The sequence below is a fragment of the Caretta caretta genome, chromosome 12 (assembly GCF_965140235.1).
Source record: "Caretta caretta isolate rCarCar2 chromosome 12, rCarCar1.hap1, whole genome shotgun sequence".
In the NCBI taxonomy this organism is placed as follows: domain Eukaryota; kingdom Metazoa; phylum Chordata; order Testudines; family Cheloniidae; genus Caretta; species Caretta caretta.
In genome coordinates, this window is record NC_134217.1 from 33305797 (window position 1) to 33331216 (window position 25420).

The 25420-nt window shown below is 39.5% G+C and overlaps 1 protein-coding gene across 1 annotated transcript in view; it reads left to right on the forward strand.

The window, feature by feature from the left end:
• The window catches only part of GAN (gigaxonin), a 56578-nt gene extending 37106 nt beyond the window's left edge, over positions 1 to 19472 (forward strand). Inside the window, exon 11 of the mRNA XM_048816489.2 lies at positions 1723 to 19472. Within this exon, the coding sequence (XP_048672446.1) occupies positions 1723 to 1904 (182 nt within the window). The 3' untranslated portion in view covers positions 1905 to 19472. The remainder of the gene's footprint in view (positions 1 to 1722) is intronic.
• The last annotated feature ends 5948 nt before the right edge of the window (positions 19473 to 25420 follow it).

The following is a 25420-nucleotide window of genomic DNA, read 5'->3' on the forward strand; positions in this document are numbered from 1 at the left end:
CAATAGAGAAGGAACCTCATAACTGTTCCTCAAAATCATTGTCATTGGTATGTCAGCAATTTGGTGCATCTGCTTAGCCTACAAATTGAGTAACAATAATAACTCATAGCAAGATTATGCTGTGGAGATTTCTGCAACGATGTCATTGCTTCTTTGCACTAGTAAATGTTGCTAAGAGAATATATACCAAGGACAATCACCGCACATTTGAAAGAAAGGAGAGCAATGAAGTTATGTAGGAAACATTTTAGAAACTAGTGTTACAAGTTTACCTCTTCAAGATAGGTTTCAGAGTAACAGCCGTGTTAGTCTGTATTCGCAAAAAGAAAAGGAGTACTTGTGGCACCTTAGAGACTAACCAATTTATTTGAGCATAAGCTTTTGTGAGCTACAGCTCACTTCATTGGATGCATACTGTGGAAAATACAGAAGATGTTTTTATACACACAAATCATGAAAAAATGGGTGTTTATCACTACAAAAGGTTTTCTCTCCCCCCACCCCACTCTCCTGCTGGTAATAGCTTATGTAAAGTGATCACTCTCCTTACAATGTGTATGATAATCAAGGTGGGCCATTTCCAGCACAAACCCACTCTCCTGTTAGTAATAGCTTATCTAAAGTGATCACTCTCCTTACAATGTGTATGATGATCAAGGTGGGCCATTTCCAGCACAAATCCAGGTTTTCTCCCTACCCAGACTCCAGTGAGAGACTGCTGAATTGGAATTAATTTGCAAACTGGATACCATTAACTTAGGCTTGAATAGAGACTGGGAGTGGCTAAGTCATTATGCAAGGTAACCTATTTCCCTTTGTTTTCCTACCGCTCCCCCCCCCCCCCCCCCCCGACGTTCTTGTTAAACCCTGGATTTGTGCTGGAAATGGCTCTGACACACAGAGCTGGCATAGTTGCCAAGCAAATACTAAGAAATCTTTATAGTAGTTTAAAGAAAGAAGAGCAGGTACCCATGGCACTTCCAGTAATGATTAGAGTGGGATACTGGTCTCTGAAACATTAAAGAATTAGTTCATTACATCCGTATAGGATATTGATTTGTACATCCACAGAACATCTCTTTAGCTTCTGAAATATATGGACCTATTCCTTACTTGTGGTGAATGTCTGACTTTGTTTTCTACATGTTTTTTCAAAGGCCTGTATTATAATTCTTTGCTTTGGAACTTGCCCAAAATGATGATCTGTCACAACAGAAACTAGGTGTCATATGAACACGACATACATATTTTACTCATAATTGCTAAACCTCTTTTTCCCAGATGTTCTCTTTCACATGGAGTGCTCCATCTTCCAGCAAAGAACCCATCCCACTGGTGTTTTGAAATCCTCAAACATTGTAGCTTCTAAAATTGGCATTGCCTGTACCAATGTTTGGAACTAATTACTCTCGATGTCACCTACCTCTCTACTGGCTCTTGAAAGATTTTTAATTTACTTTCATAGCTACCTATGTGTAACTGTGAAAATTAGGTAAAATGGGTCCCAAATTTGTTGTTGCTCTTTCCTTTGTTTTGTTCTTCTAAAACAAGTTTTTCTCAGCTTTTCTTTTGAAAACTTGTCTGCCAACATATTCAGAAATTGATCAGAACAGTTTTTGTTCTTCCATTTGGTCTGGAAATATATTGGCATCATTAGATTTAAATTGCTTGATACTTTGTAACTGAGTGTACAATGAATTTCTGTTTTTTATTTAACTTTAGGTACCAATTATGACTACGTTAGAGAGTTTAAAAGGAGCACAGGAACATGGCACCATACTAAACCATTATTTCCATCAGACCTTCGCCGCACTGGCTGCGCAGCCTTGCGGATTGCAAACTGCAAGCTTTTCCGACTGCAGCTTCAGCAAGGATTGTTCCGTATTCGTGTTCCTTCCCCATGATTAGTCCTGCAAAAATGGAGGAGATGGGAAGAAACCTAACACAGTCCACCGTAACATAGCTTTATATAAGGAAAAACAAAGCTATTGCAACTGAAACTTACATTATATGCTGTGCTTTGGTATGGTATCTGTTTTTGTTTTTGTTTTAAAATGCTTAAAAACTTGAGTCTCAGCTCTTGTTTGGGGGATAAATAGCTCTATATTAAACAAAAAAAAATACCATGACAAAGGGAACACCTTCAGTCCTAACTATCTAAAAAAAGTAAACTACACTAATGAGGGAGTTCCTTGCGTCTGAAGCAGGAAGGAATGGGTAATATAACAAATTGTATCGAAAAGTAAAAAAAAAATTTAAGGTGCATTTCCCCTCAGGGGAATTGATAAGAATTAGCATGCTGTCTTCAACTGGATAGCTTTAATACAGATATGCTGTATGAAAATCAACCTCTCTGGTATACTGCAAGACTGTTCTTCATCTGAATCGGTTCAAGGGAGATGTTGGTCATTGCACCTTTATTTCTAGCCCTTCCTCACTAGTCAAGGTCTGTGCCTACAAGGGTGGAGGTGTACATATGTTTTTCATTCATTTCCAATGTTTTCATTCCTAAGGATCTTTTAAATATATTTAAAATTGAACTAAGAGTTACAATATATTGTAGATGTGTAAACTGTTTTTCTACACAGTGTCATTCAAATGCTCTGAAGATTCCGTGTATTGGGGGTGGGCCAGCATGCATTCTTTGTGTGGATTTTGGAAGCTGCAATGAGTGAAGTAAAGGGAAGGACTGAGGCGTAGAATATGTCACACCTTTACTGTGGCTGGTAAAGGAATGCAGCACGAGTCGCTTTTCTGAGAGAAATAGGACTCCTTTTCCCTTCAGATCACTTAAAAATCACTGCACGTTTGCAGTGTTGAGGATGTGTATTTGTGCAAAAGGGGAGAAGGAAAGGTGGGGCATTAAAAGGGATATATATGTATTGTGGAAAACTTGATTTCAGGTTCCTGTTTTAAAGGAAATTGTACAGGCAACTTATATTGGGATCAGAAGCTGGTTTACTTATGATTTCTGTGCTAAGGTTTTTGGCTTTGAAAGCTTGTTTTAGAATTCAGTTGTAGTGAAGAATTTGTCTTATGGCTTTTTCCTTTTAAGTCTTGTTACCACTGCGAGTAATATTTAATTGAGTTATGTTAGTACGAAAGATCTGCTGGTAGAACACACTTTACCTCATTACTTAATTTCATTTTTGTTACTTGTGATGGGTGACACACAACACTACTGAAAAAAAAAAGAAAGAAAGAAGAAAAGGAGGGAGGGGAAGAAATTGAGCTGGAAATGCAGTTGAAACTTATCCCTATCTCCACCCTAAAAAGACTCTTCTAATACTTTGTAGTGTTGCCGGTTCTATTACAAGACACTGTTCTTTCCACTCTGAAACTTTGAAGGACCTCAATCAAAAATCAGTGGGCCAGGTTTTGCCCTCAGTTATTCACACACACAAATCCAGATTAACTCCTTTGATCCATCCAAAATAATCTTCTCAAATACAGGCCACAAATAGAACAAAATAGCTAGTGTTCAACTATCTAAATTTTCCTTAATGAAACATTCCAAGGCTTACTAATTTTCATCATCATTCTGTAATGTTAACAGAATAATCCAATTAAATCAATAACTGCAGGCAGAATTTAGTCCATTGATTTTTTTTTTTTTTTTTTGTAATGCTGAAGTGCTGCAGAATCTGAACTGTATGTAGTAACCTATTTTTAATCACTATATTTTTAATGGTTTTGTACACATGGCGGTAGAAATTTACTTGACTTAGTATTTGTCTTTAAATTTGTTATATTCTTTATTACAAAAATGTAAACCTCTGTTTCCATCTTCAGATTTTTTTGTTGAAAAAGTTTTGTAAAGATTTCCACTTTTTATAAATTAAAGGCTTACGGTAAAATGTTCAAAATCACATAAATCATTTTTGAAAACAGAACTTAGGCATTTAGGAGCCTAAGGCCTGGTCTACATTTAAAATTAGATCAACCTCGCTATATTGCATAGTGCTGTGAAAAATTGTATACATGGTACAACATAGTTAGAGGTTGACCTAACCCCAGGTGTAGATGCAGCTAGGTCAACAGAAGAGCTTTCTGGTGACTTGCCTCCTGCTTCTCAAAGAGGTAGATTAGCTACATTGACTGAAAAACCCCTTTTGTTGATATGGGAAGCATCCATACTCTGGCACTATAGCAGCTGTGTATAGACATGCTCTAAGTCTAAAGAGCCTAAGTACCCAAGTCACTTTGAAAATGAACTTTGGCTCCTAAATAATTTAGATGCTTTTGAAAACTTTAGCTAATATCTTGCAAGAAATACCTCCTGAGAACTGAAGTTAGTGAGAGCAAATGGTATTCATCACCCAGCAAGACTGGGTAGTAAATACACAAAATAAATTTAAATAAATCACAAATTCTGTGTGCTCTGGCCATGTTTTATGGTAAAAGTTAATAAGTAAAAGTTAGTTTACATTTAACAAGGTAAAGTAGGATTAACATTAGGGTTATTTTTGGATTTTCTAAAAAAGGAAAATTAAAATAATTGTCTTGTGTAGCTAAAATACTCTGTTGGATTTGACAGAGGAGTGTAAGCAACTTATTCTAAAACACCTACACACTTTAAGCATGTGAATAGTTCTATTAACTACTGCAGGACTGGGGCCTAAATTTTTTGAACCAATAAGTGTACATTTAAGTGTACAGCTAACTAACTTCCTGTGTACACAGTGCATGCGTTAAGGAAAACATTCATCACGCATGCTTAGTATGCAGTTTTTAAATGGTCGTGTCTTAATGAAAAGTATTTTTTGTAAACTCAAAGGCCTCAGTGAGAATTGTTTGGGTCAAGTTTCAAACTTCAGCCATTTTTGTATTAGCCCTATCTTTAAAAAAAAAATTGAAAATGGTAATAGTGGTGGTTTGTGTTGCTTTCCCTTAGGTTGAACTTTACAATAAATAAATGAAAAGAGAATTTTGTTCACTTTACCAAAAAAATACACCTTAAGGTGGAGGCTAGAATTGAGAACTTCAGAATAAAATGTGAATGTTTTGGAAAGTTATTAAAATAAATAAATAAAATAAATAGGGGTTAATGGTTCTGCAACCTTAACCATAGTGGGCACTGTCCTATTCCTGTTTTAAGAGTGTAAGCCTGTGGCTTCTTTGCCAGAGGGGTAGAGGGCATGTTCAAAAACAGAAATAACTAGTATAGTGCATGGTTTCTGGTAAAGTTTTGCTTTGAGGACTCTGGCAAAGGCTAAGGAAAGATCCACCTGGCACCTTTTCCTCCCCAGCCAACCAATGTGGCTTCAGTATAGTAACCAGTCTCTGGTCTTTTAAGCCTGGGAATCCAAGTCTGTTTCTACACATTGGATAATCATATGGGAAATTTGTGCTGCTGAACATCCAATGCTAGATTGGATTTCAAATTCACCACCTCTTTGCTTGTTTACCCTTTATACAGCTCTAGTTAAGAGTCCTCTGCTTAACTATAGCAAAACAGGTCATTTTTCCTTTTAATATTTTACCAGCAACAGCACATGATTTATCCTGACAATGCCATGTCAACTTTGCTGTCCTCAATCAAGTGACTTGCAGTAGCCCTGAAGCTCTCTTTAAAACTAACAAGAAAAGATGAATCTGGAAATTAATCCCAATTTTTAAAGGCTTATTTATTAATCACTGCAGACAAACTTTGTCCTGTGTGCCTGTGGAATCCTAATACTCAAAAGTGTGTTCATACACTGTCTTATGAGTCGGAGTTACCACTGAAAATATAAAAGGTGGATATTCATCAAAGCTACTGCAGCACTTGACTTTTACCTTTATGCATTGGGTTCCCCTTCCAAAAATCCCAGGCAGTTTCATTTCCAGTAGAGATGTTAGTACAGTAATTTTTTCAAAAGAGTTCAGTAGTAGTAGTATTTAATTTTTTTGCAATATTTCTTGTGCTTGCATGTCTTGGTAATTGCACAATGGTACAAAAGTGAATTTTTACGTTTTAAGTGCAGTTTCTTGATTCGGTAGTTCCATAAATATACAGTCTGTACAGGATGATTGTTCATGGTATTATGTATTTGCCATACACGGTGTGGTATGCAATAACAAAAGGAAAGCTGTTATAAGTGCCAAACTTTTGGTTTTCTCTGTATATACAGATAATACACTACTCTTCTGTTGCGGTACAGGGATATTTAAAATTCACTGTGTTAAAAAAAGTGATTTTTTTTTGTAAAATAATGCTTCTTTTAAACACTGTAAATCTCTTTATTATTTTTAATACTGTTCTGCAGGTTTGTGTTACTGTACGTTGCTGCCTTGAAACATCACTCCACGTGATGCGTATGGTCACTCTGCTCTTTATTAGGGCACTAGTTACACGCATGTAAATAAAAAATGGCAGCTGACAATAATAATATTTAGATAAAGTGCAATTCATTTTAACTAATCTCGCCCGCAGAAAGAAGGTTGTGTCTCAGGTTAAGTCACAGCAAATGTGAGTTTTAACAGGGACACAGAAGTACTCATAGGCTACAGTTCCTTATATTGTAACCAATGTGTATTTTTGTGCCACTCTCAATGACACTTTTCAAGGAGTTTTGTGTTGTTTAATTGAATTTAGGATCAGGATATTTTCTGTTCTTGACATATTAAGCATTCTGTCTCGATTTCTCTTAACTTTATTTTGTTCCTGAGCTGCGTGTATAAATTCTGACTCCAGGGTTCATTAGATATAAATTTATTTTCAATTAGAATGTACTGATTCTTGGTTAATTTGCAGGATTTTTGGTGCTGTTGATGTTAAACTGGTGGCAAGTGTTCAGCTCTAGACAGACATTAGTACTGTAACTTTTTTAATGTTTGCCATCCTCTTGCTTTATTAGTGTGATTAAAAGCTTTCTTTACCAGGTAGGGTCCATGTTTCAAGAGCATGCTACATCATAAAGGAAAATATACATATATTTTGAGGCACAGTGTTTACTTTTGTAAGCCTTGCATCTGGGGTTGCCAATTTTGGTAGGACATATTCCTGGAGGTTTCATCACATTACAGATTAATCTTTAATTCCTGGAGACTCCAGGACAATTCTGGAGGGTTGGCAACCACACTTACATCATTCATCTAATAAGATTTGGGGCCTGATTGCTTTCAGTGTCCATTGACTTGAAGATAGCACATGGCTCCCTGTAGGATTTAGTCCAGGGGGTGTATAAATATAAATATGCTTTACTTCAGAATGCACAAGCAAATGTTCCAAGGTCTGTTGGTAGGTTGGGCCTTTTGAATACACAACCTATCTCCAAAACCTCTGTAGGGTGTGATGTTAAATTTCATCACTCTAGGAAGAACCACTTGTTTACAGACAGTACTTACTAAATGCTATAATAACATGGCAGCCCTACTGAGTTTGGCAAAATGGCAGATGACATTTCTGTAACTTAATAGTTGGACTAGTTACCAGTTTTTAAATAAAATCTAGATTAATATATGCTTTAAGACCTTTCCAAGTGCCTAATTAAACCGACACAAAGCTTTCTCTGTTATGTAAAATAGGGACTATGGTAATAAATGCATTAAACCATAAGGCATTACCAACAGGTGAGGTACTTTAACTTTCTCTGTGATTTGAATCCCTTAAATTTTCTTGGCAAACCTAAAATAGGTAGCTTGCATGCTACCTATAAAAATTAAATTACCATACATGTTTAAAACTAAGGGGAAATTGTACCCAATAATATCTGGAGATCAGCTGAAAGACCATGTTGTAATGCCTTAAAACTAAACTGGAAGGCTGGAACTTTTCAGCATAATAGCTTATATCTTGTTGCATGGTGTCTTTTATATTCAATTCCAACCAGGACGAGCATGTGAATACCAAATACGTCTGTCACAGAGTTGCTCAGACTGTAGATGAATTATGCCATCAGCTAGGTATGGCCTTCTCATTTAATAATGAAATGAGATCATATTGAGACCTTTTTGGTGAAGGGAAGCTTTCTTCTTCTTATCTCTAGAAGAAATTCTTACCTAAATTATTTCTTCAATGATCAGTTATGAAAATGTAAATATGTGGGGAGGGGGTTTTAATTATACATAGTAAGTACTTCTAAATCTGATTTCCCTTCCCTCTCCAAATCAGTGCTAATGTTAATGTATTTTTTTAAAGCTGTATTTAATTTAAATCCAGTTTGGGGGCCTGATTTTTCAACCAGGTCCCAGCTCTGTCACTGTTTTTATTGATGTAATCTTGTGCGTGCACATGAATACCTGTGTTTGTTTAATGGCACGCTAAAAACAATTTTTTTGCACAAAATTGCACCTTTAAAATCAAAGACCATTGCTGAAAATCTGGGTCTTAATGTGCAATAGGAAGTAGGCTACAACATATTTATCATTCGCTGTTCCTGAGTTTCTCTCTCTTTAGTGAATTCATGTTTGAGAGCTCCGGCTAGGCAGCATCTGTTTGTTTTGATTAATTTATTCATGGAGCACAATAGGAAAACATAGATTCTAGTTTAAAGGTAAGAAGTAAGCTGTGTCACTTATTGCTTGTATTTGCTTGTATTAATGGTTTGAGTTTAAAAAAATGTAGCACTAGAGCAGCAGAAAAATACCTTTTCAACCTTTCGTGGTTAGAATAAGAGCTGGTAAATGATAAATGCTTTACAGACAAATAAGACTTTGTTCCCCAAAACTTGGAACAAGAAATTTACTAGCTTCCGTTAAGGTTGTATATTGACTAAGAGCCAGCAGGAGTACAAAGAAGGATGTCTGGTACAGTAATCAAGTTGTACTGTACTAAGGTAGCATTCATGAAAGCACTTGTTACGGTTTCAGATCATTTTCAGTAGAAATCAAGAGATGCAGTCACATGAACAAATGTTTTAAGAATTAGTGTTAAACTTTTTAGTTGGTGGCTCTAACACACACACACACACACACACAGAATAATTTGTGGATGATCTGCTAAAATACAGTTCATCCTTATTTTGGGGCAAAAAAAGGGCTAATCTTCAGCCCCATTTGAGTTTAATTTTTTTCCTGAGGTTCCAAAACCTAGTAGTTTTTCTCCTCATACCTGGAGTTTTTTGTTTTTTTGTTTTTGTTTTTTAAACACTAGAGAAATATATTTCTCATTGAGACTGGATAGTATTATACTGAGTAGTGCAATATTGTATTGATACTTAAGTGCATTTGATTCAGACCTTACATAGTACTAATAGCGGGCTTTTAAAATGTCATTAATATTAAACATGAGAGTGAGGAGGGAAATATCAAGCTCCAAGAGACAGACACGCACGCTTAGAGTCTTGTGGCATGCCAGGCAAAGGGCCCATAAATTCTGGCACACGTGCTGCCTCCTTTGCAGCTCCTGGCATTGAAACCATGGCTAGAATGATCCAGTGCCCCAGTAATCCTAAACTGCCAGAATGGCCTCTAGGGGCCTGACCTTGTAGAAATCTGGCTGCAACTGGCTTCTTTTCTGACCCTCTCCTCAACTGCATCCATCACGTATTTGACACAGCTAGTAATTTGGGCCTAGAGCTCACTCTGCAGTGTTAACGACCAGTTGCCTAATCAAGGGGCAGAGGATTTGCAGACCTGTGTTGGAAATCCAGAGGGGCAGCTTTCAAATCCTTATGGAATCAGAGGGTCACAGGTCTCCCGCCATTCTTGTGGAGGGCCTGCTATTTAACTACTTCCTGCCCTCTCCATTTTCTTCCTTGCTAGCACCATGGCTCTGTTACTGCTCCAGCCCAGTTTTGATCCCTAAATTTGCATGGAACTGCATGGAATATGCCACAAACAACTCTACTTTTGTATACACTGGCATTTTGCTACTGGCTAGCATCAGTACCAGGCAACTTAGTTGAAACAATAGTAAAGAATAAAATTGTCAGACACATAGAAGAACATAAATTGTTGGGCAAAAGTCAACATGGTTTCTGTAAAGGGAAATCATGTCTTACTGATCCATTAGAGTTCTTTGAAGGGGTCAGCAAACATGTGGGCAAGGGGATCCAGCGGACATAGTATACTTAGATTTCCAGAAAGCCTTTGACAAGGTCCCTCACCAAAGGCTCTTATGTAAATTAAGTTGTCATGGGATAAGAGGGAAGATCCTTTCATGGATTGAGAACTGGTTAAAAGACAAGGAAAAAGGGTAGGAATAAATGGTAAATTTTCAGAATGGAGAGGGGTAACTAGTGGTGTTCCCCCAGGGTCAGTCCTAGGACAAATCTTATTCAACTTATTCATAAATTATCTGGAGAAAGGGGTAAACAGTGAGGTGGCAAAGTTTGCAGATGATGCTAAACTGCTCAAGATAGTTAAGACCAAAGCAGACTGTGAAGAACTTCAAAAAGATCTCACAAAACTAAGTGATTGGGCAACAAAATGGCAAATTTAATGTGGATAAATGTAAAGTAATGCACATTGGAAAAAATAACCCCAACTATACATACAATATGATGGGGGCTAATTTAGCTACAATTAATCAGGAGAAAGATCTTGGAGTCATCGTGGAGAGTTCTCTGGAGACATCCACGCAGTGTGCAGCGGCAGTCAGAAAAGCAAACAGGATGTTAGGGATCATTTAAAAAGGGATAGAAAATAAGACGGAGAATATCTTATTGCCTTTATATAAATCCATGGTACGCCCACATCTTGAATACTGTGTACAGATGTGGTCCCCTCATCTCAAAAATGATATACTGGCATTAGAAAAGGTTCAGAAAAGGGCAACTAAAATGATTAGGGGTTTGGAACGGGTCCCATATGAGGGGAGATTAAAGAGGCTAGGACTTTTCAGCTTGGAAAAGAGGAGACTAAGAGGGAATATGATAGAGGTATATAAAATCATGAGTGGTGTGGAGAAAGTGAATAAGGAAAAGTTATTTACTTGTTCCCATAATATAAGAACTAGGGGCCACTAAATGAAATTAATGGTCAGCAGGTTTAAAACAGATAAAAGGAAGTTCTTCTTCACTCAGCTCAGTCAACCTGTGGAACTCCTTGCCTGAGGAGGTTGTGAAGGCTAGGACTATAACAGGGTTTAAAAGAGAACTAGATAAATTCATGGAGTTTCAGTCCATTAATGGCTATGAGCCAGGATGGGTAAGGAATGGTGTCCGTAGCCTCTGTTTGTCAGAGGGTGGAGATGGATGGCAGGAGAGAGATCACCTGATCATTACCTGTTAGGTTCACTCCCTCTGGGACACCTGGCATTGGCCACTGTCGGTAGACAGGATACTGGGCTGGATGGACCTTTGGTCTGACCCAGTATGGCCATTCTTGTGTTAAGAACATAAGAACCAATGGCAATGGCCATTCTTATGTTATGTTGGCTTTGTACTTTCTTCTATGCTACGCATTGCATTATTTATCTTTAATAATTCAGTTGGGCATTTTCAGTTAAGACTTGCTTTCCATCAAACATCTAGAATTACAACATGTATGGGTTATAGTTCACCTGAATACCTATGATTGGTCTATGGATAGACCACGTGTAGCACGCTTCCACGTATCTGTTGTATTTGTAGCAGGAAGTATTTGTCTTTTTAATAATTTGTGATTTTTTTTTTTTGATTGAGGATAAACCCTTATACCTTAACAAAATCGTGAAAAGTGTATAAACCCTTATACCCAGCTACCTCAGTGGTTTATTTTATTTTATTTTTTGCACTTTGCCAAATTGTGGGATTTTTTTTTTAGATTGCATTCTAGCCTTTAACAAAAGGCTAGAAGCAAATGGGAAGCAGGGTGGAATATTGCCATTGTCCAAGGATGGTTTTCCCTAGTTTCCTTTAACAATGTTTGTCTTCACTAGCAGGTATAGGGGTTCTCCTGCAGCTGCTGCAAGACAATTGCTTGAAAGTAACTAAACTTTTATAAGTATCATGAGGTAGCCGTGTTAGTCTGTATCCACAAAAACAAGAAGTCCAGTGGCACCTTAAAGACTAACTGGTTTATTTGAGCATAAGCTTTCGTGGGTAAAAACCGTAAATGTAAGAAGCAGTCAAAGGCATATGTTCTTATGGCTTTAAATAGGAAAGTATTTTAATATATTAAATTTTTTTGTACTTGTGAACTAGACCAGTTGGACAAGCTTCTCTCTATTCCTACTGTATATTCTGCTCTTTGTGTGGACTTGATTACATCTCCTTTGAAGTAAATGGAAAAACTCCTATTGACTTGATTGATGTTGGATCAGGCCCTTTTTGTGTGGAATTCCCAACCTGCCCATCTAGGGAGAGCAGAATATCTAAGATGATTTCCATCTTCCAGATTTGAGAGCATGATTTTTCCACCTACCTTGGAACCTTCAGGTATCCAGCTTCTGTTCAGTTGAATAAAAAGGTACCAATTCATTCTTTCTTTCCTAAATGTACTGTTTTGACACACTTCTGATTTCTTAAACACTGTTTGACTTGTTAAAATGACACTAGTAAATTGATAACTGTTAGTGCTTTTTTTCTTGAATATTCAGTGCTTATATGCAATTACCTTTAGTTTTGTACAGCTCCTTAACTTGTAAGGGCCTTAAAGATACAAATGAAAATTTTAAGAAATACCCGTCAGATCTTTCTGTAAAATCAAAATATGAAACATTTCACAACGAAAGCTTTCCTCAAAATATTCATATTAAATTGCAGTTCAGATAAATTTAACCCAGTTAAACTAAAATTGTAATGACTATGCATGTTCCAGCAAATGGTACATCTACTTTGCACTTGGGAGGTGTGACTGCAGCTAGCTTCGATTTAGGTAGATTAATGATAGCAGCGAAGCCCTGGCCGAATGATTTAACCTCATCCACCCAGGACCCCCCTGGTACATACTTGATCAGCTGCCCCGGCTTCACTGCTATTGTTACGTGGGCAAGCTTTGATCTAGCTAGATTGTATCTACTGATTGCAGCGTAGATATACCCTTAATGAGTACGAAACAAGGAGCTCTCTACACTGCCAGTGGAGTATACTGATAAGTTATGAATTGAGGAACGTTTCATTGGGAACATAGGGGATACCCATTACATTCTTTTTATTCATAGTTCTTCAGCCAGTTCTGAGGATCTGGCTCAAGGTTGCCCCATGCATCCTGCCTGTGGGGAGCATTCCCACCCATGTGGCTCCCTGATTTTTCTGGTTGTTGGGCCAGTCCTGAGGCACAGTCTTCAGGGCTGATCCAAGTTGCATTTGGTGCAGTGGCCTACAAAGGGCCACTATAGCAGCTAGGGACCACTGCACCACAGTGGAGCTCTGGATATCGCCTCCCTCTACCCCCACGTTTTTTCCCTCAGCCTTGCCACTTGCGTGGTGTGCCAGCTTGAAGTGGTATAGCTTTATTTGCTTTGCAGAGCAGCACAAAACAGTCTTAGTGGGTCTGATGATCAAGTTCCTTAAACGCCGGCTAAGGGATAAAAAGCTGTGTTTTAATTCTGTTTTCTTTTAATCAAGATCATCAGCTTAGTTTGGGGAATTAGTAACGGACAATTATAAAACATTTTTGATGCCATGGAGAACATAGAAGCTCTTGCTCCTGCACCAGTTGGGGGAGGGGGAAGAATCATGGGATTATAGCCATTTATGAGCCTATGTCACTCCTCCAAACATAAAATGGGGTCAGCTACCCCCATGGCAAGCATTACAAACTTACTAAGAATCCTCCATGCAGGGAACCCATAAGTGAAGGGGGGATGGGAGTTATATGCATTGTCCACTTGCCTGTTGGGGAATTCACCAAAAAGTAATGGAACCTAAAGCATCCCCATACTTCATTATAGACTCTTCCCCCTTTTTTAGGAAAGCTGAAGGAGGGGGCACTAGAGCCAAACCCACTGACAGATCGTCTCTGGATACGTCTGCGCTACAACTGGGAGGTGTAATTCCTAGCTCAGGTGGACATACACAAGCTAGCTCTGCTCAAGGTGTCATGCTGTAAAGAGCAATGTGGCTCTGGTTTGCTGCCCCAGTAGATACCCAGGATCTCAGACAGGGTTGTGCTTCGGTGGCTAGCCTGAACTACTGCCTGTGTGGCCACATTGCTTGAGCGAGCATGCTAAAAATGGCAGAGTTAGTATGTATATATCTGCCCAAACTGGGAATAACGTTTCCCTGCTGCAGTGTAGACGTGGCCTCTGCAGCTCTCTGAGAGTTTTGGTAAGGATGGGTCCACATCATTTCCTATGTAGCAGGGCAAGAAAAAATGGGTTATACAAGCCCTGGGATGAGAGATGTAGGTGGCATTACATGTCACTACATCATGGTTGAAGTTTGTGATTCTACTTTGCTGTGATACTGGTAGGGCTTTAGGAAACTGAAAGTGTTTTGTTTCAGTTCTCCCAATTTCATTGCAATTAACTCCATGCTTGTCCAATGTCCATCCTCTGAAATCTTGTAAAACGTGATTTTTGCATGGCTATAAAAAGTCAATTTTTTCATGTTCTTCATTGGGAAGGTTGATAATGTTCCAAATCAGACAGTTTAAACTCAAAATAGTGACATTAAAAAAGGCTAGAATTTTTGCTCAAAAAAGGATGTTTTGAGTGAAAATGAGAAATAGTAAAATTTCACAGGCCTTTTATGAAAATGGAATGTTTTTTTGCGACATTGCAACAAAATGCAAATCTCAACAACGTAAAACATTTTTGTTCTGAACAAGGCTAGAATAGGGCTCCCTTTGGTTTGTGGGCCTGCAAGCAGTGGTTCTGTGATTAATTCAGCCCTGCTAATACCTGTGGCAGAGGAACTAATTGTCCTCTTATGCAGTATTGCCATGTTGGTGGAAGATAATGGAAATTTGGGAGTGAAGAATATGGAAGTCTTACTACAAGGCAGTATAGCAAGTATTGTAATAAATATTAGGAAGAATTTGACAGTTAAATTCTTTACAAGCATATAGAAAAGAACTATAGGGATGTGTACACTTTGATTAATTGTTTGAACACTTTTCACGATTTTTTCTTTTGGTGTCTGGCTATTTGAGATTCTTCTAATCTTTCCTTCAAAAGAAAAGTCACAGTTTTCCTTCTTACGCTGACTTCAGGATTTGCGTTCTTTAAACCAGGTATATACAATATCGTGGATCCTGTTGAGTTGGGCTAAAGAATAATAAAACACTCATGCTTTTTATTAGGTCCAGTCTTGCTGCTGAATCATATGCAATCCCTACTGGGCCCTTAATGTTTTTTTGCAGTGTAGTTGTAGCCGTGTTGGTCCCAGGGTATGAGACACAGAAAGTGGGTGAAGTTACTGGACAAACTTCCATTGTTGAAAGAGACAAGCTTTTGAGGTGCACATAACTCTTCTTCAGGTGTCCTGAAGAAGAGCTCTCTGTAGCTCAAAAGCTTGTCTCTTTCAGCAACAGATGTTGGTCCAGTAAAAGATACTACCTCACACACCTTGTTTCCTTCCTATGTTTTAGCACTAGACAATGCAATAACAATCCCAATAGAGCATTTGTAATTGCATTAGTCATTCAGTGAAACTAGTGTTAGAAAAGTCAGAATGCTGACATCCCCATAATGTCTAGCCTTTGCATAGTGCTACGCCTGCGGTATCCTACATCAATATCTTCTATGACAGCACTATCTTATGAGGACTTTTCTGTAAAACCCTGTCTGACTGGGTCAAGGAAAATATATTGTCACTTTTCCATAAGAAAGCCTCCAAGTATAGGTTTTTCTGGAGACGTGCTTATCTGGTCAGTCCCATATACGCAGTTTAAGAACAAGGTTAATACATCACTGAATTGTTCATAGACTGTCATTCTGTAAACTTGCTGGTTGTTGAAGGTTTTAACTTGGATTTTTTTTTTTTTTTTTTTGTAATTTATGGAAACTGATCTTTTATTTCCATCTTATTCCCCACTCTGGATCTTCATTAATTGACTTAAAACTGAATAGTATAAGTCACTCGGGGCCAAATCGGGGAATCACACTGAGGTTGAGTGTATCTGCTTGAGAGATGGGCGTCTGGAAGAGCCTTGACTCATGATCGTAGGAATCCTCTTTAGCCTCACCCTGCCTCTTCCATAGGGGAAGGACTGGAGGATCTGTGCAACTGGGGACCCTGTGCAGTCACACAAGGATCACCATGGAGCCAATCCTTTTGCAACACAGGGGTGCATGTGTTGTGTGGCTTTTCCAAATGCAGTCCTCTTTCCCCTCCCCCATCAGCCCTACCACAATAGCTCTATTGCATGAGAGGCCTGCCATGGTCATGGAGGTGAGGTTGGATTTCTCACCTTAATGTCTCCCCAGGTTATTCTGACTCCCTCTGCAAAATGGGGGTGTTAATGGTTAAAGCTTTTTGAAGATGAAACTTATTGAAGTGCTTAGTTTTTAATATCAGCATGTTTTGGCTATGATATTTTTTCTTTAAAATAAAACCAATTACTTATCCACTCAAATACTTGTCTCTTTATACTATGCTGATCTTAGCTTTGGAAAGCTTTGGATGGACTGATGCCCAAGAATCTTACATCCAAATAAACTACATCCACCATTTCCTGCCAGATTTTTCTCTGATTTGTTAAGCATTCTGACTCTCTCTAAATAATATACTTCCCGGTGTCTCCCACTAGGCAGTCTCTTATTACTATTGCCAATAACCTCTTCCTGTTGAAGCAGAGCTTCTAGACATGGAGCCAGATCTACCACCAGTTGGAGTGAGTGTCATCCCATTAACTTCATAGCATTTGTACTCCTTTTTGCCAATGGTTTATTGGGTCATTGTAGCTTACTGGATCCTTCCAGGTAAATGTAGATCTTGCATGTGTCCCTATGTCATCCACTGGTGCCGCTGATATTTTCAGAAATACTTGTAGCTTGGACTTTTCAAAAGAGCCTAAAGAAGTTAGATACCAAAAACCCAGCCTAAATCTGTTTAATTTCTGCCACTCTTTTGGTTTTGCCACTTACATTAGAATTCAGAGATGGATCCTGTGTGCTCCGGAGTCTTGCTAGAGATCCTGAGTTCTCTCACTATTTTGTCTTCCAGTAAAGTTTGTTTTGTCTTATGGTGTTTCTATCCCCTTTGACTCATCCCCTTGTTAACACGATTAAAAATGGAAAACGTTTGCCTCTAATTTTACATTCTACTGGTAAATTATCAGTGGAATAATTTTCAATTACCACCTCTTGCCTGCATTCACTTGCCGCCTCTATATTAACCTCTAGGTGGACTTTTTGGTTTACTGGACATATTTTTATCTTACCCCATGCCTCTTTCTTAATCCCCATTACTATTTTTTGCCCTTTGTAATTCAGGTTAGCCTTTGTTTACTTGTACATATCCCTCCGACCTGACATATCGCACTGTGAAGTGTCTGAAATCAACTCTGCTTGGCTGAAATTAAATGTCTTGTTGGTTTCACTTCAGTCCTAGACCCCAATTCTTCTATAGAACAATGCAATCAGAACAAAGTCTGAAAGTGTTTTGTTTTTGTTTACTGAAAATGTTAGATTCTAGGAAATGTTTTTCTTTCTTAGAAGTAGCCAGTCCACATTGTTAGCAGATTAGAAGTTTCTTATGCTTCCATATTCAATATTTTTAATTGAGAAACATTATTTTGGGAAATGTACAATTTTTGTACTTTGATGTCAAAGTGGCCTTTATAGGAAAAGCACATACAATATTTAGATTAAAATTCATTAGCTATGTAATTTTAGTGGGGATTTTTGTATTGACAGGGTTTTTATGCATTTTTCAAATATACTTACTGTTTTGTGTTAGAAATTATTTGTAATATTTTTTAAACTACATCATGAAATTTTCCCATGGTTCCTCCTTCCATTCCATTCAGTTACTACAAAGCTGTTAGCTAACCCTGTACATTAATTCCCCCCCCCCCCAAGTTTTTTCGTAGTATCAGTATAGTGAGTTATAGAATGGACTTGTAGCTTTAAGGGAATAATCCTAGCAGTGTGGGCAGAATGCTGGAACATTTTATCTTTTGAGAAGAGCAGTGTGCAGTAATTCAGTCGTACTTGACCAATTAAGTTACCAAATTTATAGTTATTGTAATTTCTTTCCATCCTATAGTTTTTACATTTGAGTGCTAATTACAGAATATGTACTACTTGTGCAGTATGCAACTTTCCTTCATTATATCATTGTGACATTAATGGTCACCAACCTGAAAAGTTCCAGAGTTCTTATGGTATCCCAGTTAATGGGCTCTGAATCAGAACCAGATGAGATGTGTTGAAAAAAATTAAATATACATGTAATTGGATTGGTTTATATATTTTCCCTTAACTGATCCACAAGATTCTTTTAGCATTAGTGGAAACAATAAAGTAATTGAACTTTCAATTAAATTGTAAACAAAATTAGGCTACTGGAGAACTACTACAGGGAAAAATAAAAAGACTGATTTTGAAAACTGCAGGCAGAAAATATGAATCGCACAACTAATTTGCATGAGCAATTGCCTCGACTGCCTATGCAACATAAGGTATACAGTTTGCAAAAATCAGATCGCTTATATTTTGTCATTACTCTGATTTAGTTTCTCTTCTCCAAAACATTTTGGTTATGTTTGCTACTTAGGGACTTCCAAGTGAATGTTTGTCAACCCACACTTCAATTTTCATCATAGTTGTATATATTTTCTGATTTGTTGGTGTGTTTTGCTTAATAAGAGATTCCACATCTTTCATAGGTTAGCAAAAGTCCAAGCTCTTAGGAATAGTTATGAACAAACATGTATTCTCATATTTTTTTTTAAAAATGTGCAATTTTAAACGGCACTTTGTGACCTACTGCTGAAAAAATGGGGTTTGCAATGGAACAAATTGTATAAACAGTTAAAAGAGGACTGTGTGTACTTGAATGTCTTTCAAGTGTTGAAATTGGTAATTTTTCAAGATGTACCCTCAAATAATTTGGTAGGGATGTGATTTGAGAGCTTTATAATACATTATTAGGAATAATATGTTGCTGAATGTACTTTGTCTAAAATCTCCCAACAAACTCTGGTCCACCTCCATCAGTTTATTTTCATGGAGTAATCCTGCATAACTTTAGTTACACTGTGGAACAATTAATTGAGTCTTATCAGTAACCTTTCTTGCAGAATTGCTTTAAGGTTTACATGTTTTAATGATGCAAAAAGGGATAATAAAAACTTTTTCCTGGATTAAGTAGCACTTACTTTGTTTACATGTTCAGTATAATGGTGGGTAACTAAGGGGAGGTTCCCTTTTAAAAGCACATGAACTGTGCTCTGGGGAGTTAGTTGCCAATGTGCAAATTGTGCTGTAATATTGTACCAAGGATCAGTGAAAGTGTTTTATCTTTTTTAATGTAGTTTGTATTGACCGGGTTTTATAAATGTCAGAAAACAGTGTGTTGTATTTTGATCTGAAATTTGTGTATGGTAAAGTAACCTTTGCTTTACGTATTGGAGGTCCGTTCAAAACTTGAAATATTTTTAGAAGGGTGCAGACCAAAAGTAATTGTCTTAAAGGTGTTTAATAAACTAACAAAATAAAACATTAATGGCTTGAAGACTTATGAATTACTCCATGTTATACCTAATGCATCTTTTTATTTTTCTGATTTTTTTTTAAATGGTGAAATGTAGTTCCCTATAACTTTGAAAGTGAATTTTGATTTCTTTTAAACATGATTACTGAACCACCAAAATTGATTATTTCAAGTGAAATTTTCAGTGTTCCCCTTTTCTTCTTTAAATGGAAGGTTAAAAAGAGGACACAACTTGAAATCTAGTCTTTTTTTTTAAATGAATGATTAGTATTTTCAGGTGCTCCCCCTTACCCTGGGTCCCTTTGCCAATTTTTATGATTTTACACTCACATTTTCCTGTCTCAAGCAGCAGCAGAAAAGGAGGGAAACCTTTTTAAAATACACACACACACACACACACACACAGAGTGAAAACTTAACTATGCACAAAGTGCTGTCAAATATACAATAGATAAAAGTTTTCAAAAGCACATAAGTCACATAGGCACTTTTGAAACTTTTAACCAAAGTAACAAACTTAGAAAAATAGATGGGTAAATAGGTCACATAAAGTACAAAAAGGTATATATGCATTCTGTCCTTATCAGGCATACTTTATATTAATGTTCCATTTATTAGGGGTAAGTATATGATTGATAGATAACTATTTAGTCCAGGTCAATATAACACCACTTATCGATGTAGTTATAATCATTTATAACACTCAATATTCATCTCTGAAACATGGGTATAACAACATATGTTAATTATTAACATTGTATAAATGGTACCTTAATATAAAATATGATAGAGATACATTTTGCACTTTCTTGGACTATTGGGGCTTACACATCTTTCATAAAAATTAGATTTGGGTAATAAATGAAATTCAGAAGGATGGATCTTGGGAGAAGCAAGAGGATGCAATTTGAAGTACTAGGTAACAAAAACCTAACTAGTATCAGAGTCACAAGTTCTTCTATAGGTTAGAAAGAGTTCTGCATGCATGACTGAAAGACCCTTCCTTCAGTGCTGCTTCTCATTAATCAGAAGCTTATCAGTTGTCATGGTGAGGCTAGAGAAGCAAGACACAATTCTTCACCAGAAGCCATGAATTTTTGTCCCAGGCTCTTCACTTGATCAAACAGTCAAACCTGATCTTTTTTCCGGCCGACCCAGATTCACTTTTTGCGTTCAGTGAAGAAACTATGGCTCTGACCATTTTGGAGGCACATCCTCTCCAGACGCTTCTCTAGAATGGCTCCTTTATGCAATAAAGTATATTAAAGAAACCAAAACTGGAAACCAAATTCAGACTTGCTGCAAGTGGGTGCAGCTCCCACAATTTCACTTGCTTGTATTAGGACTGTTTGGCCCAATTACTTTTGAATAACTGGTCAATTAGTGTTGCACAGATTAACTCACCCTATTTAACCACTAGCAGCCCTACATGGGTGTATGGCTTGTAGATCTTTTGCTGAGTGTGATAAACAGCAACATCAATAGATGGTGACTGGTTTGATATTTGGAATGTCATCTCTCTGCTGTGCTTCAGCAAATAGTTAATGCTGTGGTGTGCATCTGTTCCTGTGTACCTTACTTCCTAAGAGAGCCACTTGGGCTCAGTCCTGGGAGGTGCGAAGTCCCTGTCAAAGCAAGTGAGAGTTGGAGGATGCTCAGGGCCTTGTGGGAAGCACTTAGTACCTTAGAAGATACGACCCTGTAATATGAAAGCTGGAATTCCAGAAATGATGCCTTGTCCATGCCCCAGGTAACTGCTATTTTGGTTGCAACTCTAGCAGAATTTGGAGTCCTTAGGATATGGAATCTGTCCTCCACCCTCATGTGTGCTCTTAGACTGCCTAAGCTTAATTTCAAAGGCCTTTTATTGAGGCTGAAACTCAGGCCCATGTCCTCCTATCTTTCTTCTCTGCATCTACCCCATCCCAACCCTCCAAAACTGAAAACCGCAAACTGCAGATCTGGCACCAGAGGGGTTTGAGGAGGGTAGACTTAGTGGCTATCCTTGGATCTGGCCAGCGGTAGCCCAGACTGCCCAATTAATGTCCTCATACGTCTGCCAATATGGCTAAAACAGTTTCTACTTCCATGAATGAATCCAGGTCCAGTAACAAATTTGTGATGAGGTATCAGGTTCCTTCCAGATACACAAAACTCAGCAGCCATTTAAGCTGTCTGCCTATAACGTGGCTAAGCGGCAAGAGGAGTGCTCTGCTCAAATTGTGTTTAGCAGAGAGAAATACTAAAAAGCAGACAGGTTGCCCTTTCATGGTGGGGTCTGCATGCTGTTCCCCCGATGTCATTGGAATCTGTCTTTGGAAGGATGCTCTTCCTATCAGTAGATGGATAATTTCTCTTTTAGAGAGCAAAACCAAGCTACCGACCTTATATTTTATATATCCATAAATAGGCTTTCTTTCCAAAAGTCTCAAAGTAATTTGTATGCTATCGGGGGTGGGCAGTGAAATGCAGCTAACTATAGGGTGGAGGGCAACATCCACTGCAAAAGTAGTGAGAGGGTGACATTTTCGTCTGAGTCTCCAAGGGCTAAACTCTACAATTATGAAAATAGCTTTGGGCTCTTCAGTGCCCATTCGCACCTTGGCTGAGATCTCCTGTGCCCTACACTGCATACCAGATAGTTCACTGCCAGTATCTATCTTAGTACGACAAGGCGCTGTCAGTAGTTCCAGCAAGACGTGGTATTTTCAGACCTGATGGTTCAGGCTATTATGCCATCCACTGTGTGATACATGGCTAGAGCATGGAAATCTGTGGTCCTGTCTCTGGACTTAGTGTATGACCTTGGGCAAGTGACTTAACCTCTCTGTTCCTCAGTTTCCTCATCTTTTGCAAAGTGCTTTTAAGATCCTTGCATGAAAAGTGCTATGTCTATACATTACAGTACTTTCCTACCTGCACTCTTTGCAAATCATTTGGTTTTTGTCCCCTTTGTGGTTCAAAAATTAAAACAAAAAATAAGCCTCCACTTTCTGGGTGGGGTAAAATAGAGTCTTCAAGCCTTCGGGGGAGCAATATCTCCACTGTACATGAAAGGCAAAGGAAACCCAGCAGCAGTTAGGATTCCGGCCCGTGGAATAAAGATAAATCCAAGTTCAACCTCCCCTCGTTGTTTCCAAGTCTCAGTGAGACAGAGGAGATACGGCAGAGCCCATCTACGCAGCAATAACCATGGGAACACCAGCAACAAAAGTAAATCAACATTAGATTCTGTATCATCGAGCCCATGTTTACACTGGAGCCCTCAGGTTGTCTGCACCAACCTTCCTGGCGGTTGAGTTTGGATCTGTGCTTCTTGTTTATGTAGCTTTTGCACTTAACAACAATAAAAGGTTTTTACGTAGCAGTTCTGTCCTCCAGATGAATTTGAGCAATGGGCCTTTCATGTCTGCTTAGGAAAGGCACCTATTGTATTTACAGAACACTGAGGTGTTTGTTCTGTTAACTGCAGAGCTACCTTCCCATGCTGCCCCTTCCTCAGTGCTTCTCAAAACATCTTTTTTTATTTTATTTTATTTTATTTTATTTTTTGCCTTCCCTAGCACCGTGGGCCTTGCTGAGTACGGCAACACCCTGCCCACAGTGGCTGAGTGGACGGCCATCACAGCACTCCTAGCACAAACTCATTTGGTATCATGTCTGCTCCTTTGGCTGTGTCTTTTGGCCAGTAACACACTCAGGGCTAGAGCCACAAATGGGTTTAGGCACCCAACTCCAAAATTTTAGATCCTCAAAACCCCTGTTTAGCTGTTGCCTAAATTTCTGCTGCTGAGATCCTCAGACTATGTAATCCCCTGCCTGTCTCAACAGCGGGACCTGAGCTGGTACGCATGCTCTGAGCATGCCTACTGGATAGGGCCCAGCACAAAACACTAGGAGGGGTACCCGTTTTGGATCCTATAGTCCAGCGATTAGAACACTCACCTGGAATGCAGGAGACCTAGGTTCAAATCCCCCACTGGGCCTGATGTGGGGCAGATACTTGAACTGAGAATCTCCCGGGGCAGTGCCCTGACTGCTCAGCTATAGGGCATTCTGGGGCAGGGCGCGCTCCCCCCCCCGTTGAAGCTGTTCCACTTCGTATCAAATAGTTAAACGTGCATTGGGCCAGAGAGAGCATGAGAATGAAGCTGAGGGGTAAGAGATCACCACTCAAATCCTTTCTCCACATCAGGCAGAGAGGAGAACTGAATCCAGGTCTCCCCACAGCCTGGGGGAATGCCCTAATCCCTGGGCTAAAGGTTATAAGGGAGCAGCTGCTTCCCCTGTATACATGGGTGGCACGTGATCTGCCCATTGGGGGAGGCTAGCCCCCGGCCCCTCCCCTGCCAGAGCCTAGAGCACCACCACCACAGCTGCCAGCCCCGGGCTGCCCCAACCCCAGAGTGCCAGGTGGGCACGCAGTGCGTACGGTGACCATACCTCTCATTTTGGCAGGGACAGTCCCTTTTTTAAGCTCTGTCCCAGCCGTCCTGACTTTTTTGGCCTAAAAGGGTATTTGTCCCATTCTTGCCAACTGATCAAAAACAAACGGGACAAACACCCACTTTTGTCAAAAACGTGGGGTGCAGTGTGGCGGAATGTGCAGGGGGCGAGTGGAGATGCCAGCCCTGTGCAGGCGGGAGGCTGGGGTGGAGGTGGGTGGAGGAAAAGTTCCAGCAACCAGTGACAGCCTCGAGAGCAGCGCCAGCAGGGTTCGAAAGACGAGAGACCAGCGACAGCCTCGAGCAGGGGATTGGCAGGGTTTGAGGGACCAGTGACAGTCTGGGGAGCACCTTGGGCAATCAGCTGGGGCTAGCCCTGCAGGGGGAGGGGGCCTCGGGTGAGTGGCTGGGGCCAGCCCTGTGCGGTCCTGTTTTCCCTTTGGGAAAATATGGTCGTCCTAGCGGTGTGGCACTAGCCGGGCAGCGCAGTCCCCGCTGTCCTGAGTCCCAACCCAAGCCCCAGCAGTTGAGGGGGAACTGGAAGCAGGCAGGAGGAAGCCTGGGGGCGGAGTATGGGCAGGGCAGGCCCACACCTCCCCTGGCCTGTGATACCTGCCGCCCATGCCTGGATGTTCTCTGGGGCGTTAGATATGCTCTGTCAACACCTTCCTGACTGAGATAAGCAGGGCAAGGCCTAGCCAACCCTGCTGGGGCTTAGCTGTGAGATGGGCACTGATGCTCACTGACAGACCCTTAAGCAGCATGGGGACTTTCATTCCTCCAAAATGAGACAGCAGCTGAGCAGGGGTCCTGAAGACCTTAGTGGTGCCTAACGGTTGGACTTGGTGCCTAAAGTGGCAGTTAGATACCTAAGTCCTTTTATGGCTCTGGCCCACCTGAAACCCATGGCAGATCATGAAATTAAACCCACGTCTTCGGAGTCCCAAACTAGAGCTCTACCCCCTAGACCATCTGTTCCCACTTTGTGGCACATCGCTCTGCATTGCCAGTACAGAAATCTGTGCCACATTGGAAAATGTAGGGAAAGAGGATTTAATTAGACAACAGATCTGCTGCTCAGATTTAATTCAACAAAGCCCTCCATTTTCTTTCATGTATTTGAAGTTGCTGAAGAATTGAGGTCCAATTTGCTGCCAAGTCAATGGGGCCCTGTGAAAGAATATGTAATTTAGAGCTGTATTCCTGTTGCCATGGTCTAGATCTTGAGGGGTCTGCTCCAGGTGAAGCCAATGGGTGTTGTGTCATTGACTTTGATGTGAGCAAACTCAGGCTATTATTGTTCTCCCTTTGCTCTTCAGAGTTTAAACAGGCAAAGCTCTTGGGCTTCCTATGCCTGTAAGGAAGCCTAAATCCCAACACCCAGCCTGGGATGAAGGAGTTGACAAAAGGGAATTTACGGTAAGAACAAATGTATTTTTATCCACCAGGATATGCTTATCGTCAGGAAAGGGAAAGCCACGCAGCAATCCTATCTCTCTGGGGAAGGGGAAGTGTCGCGTGTGT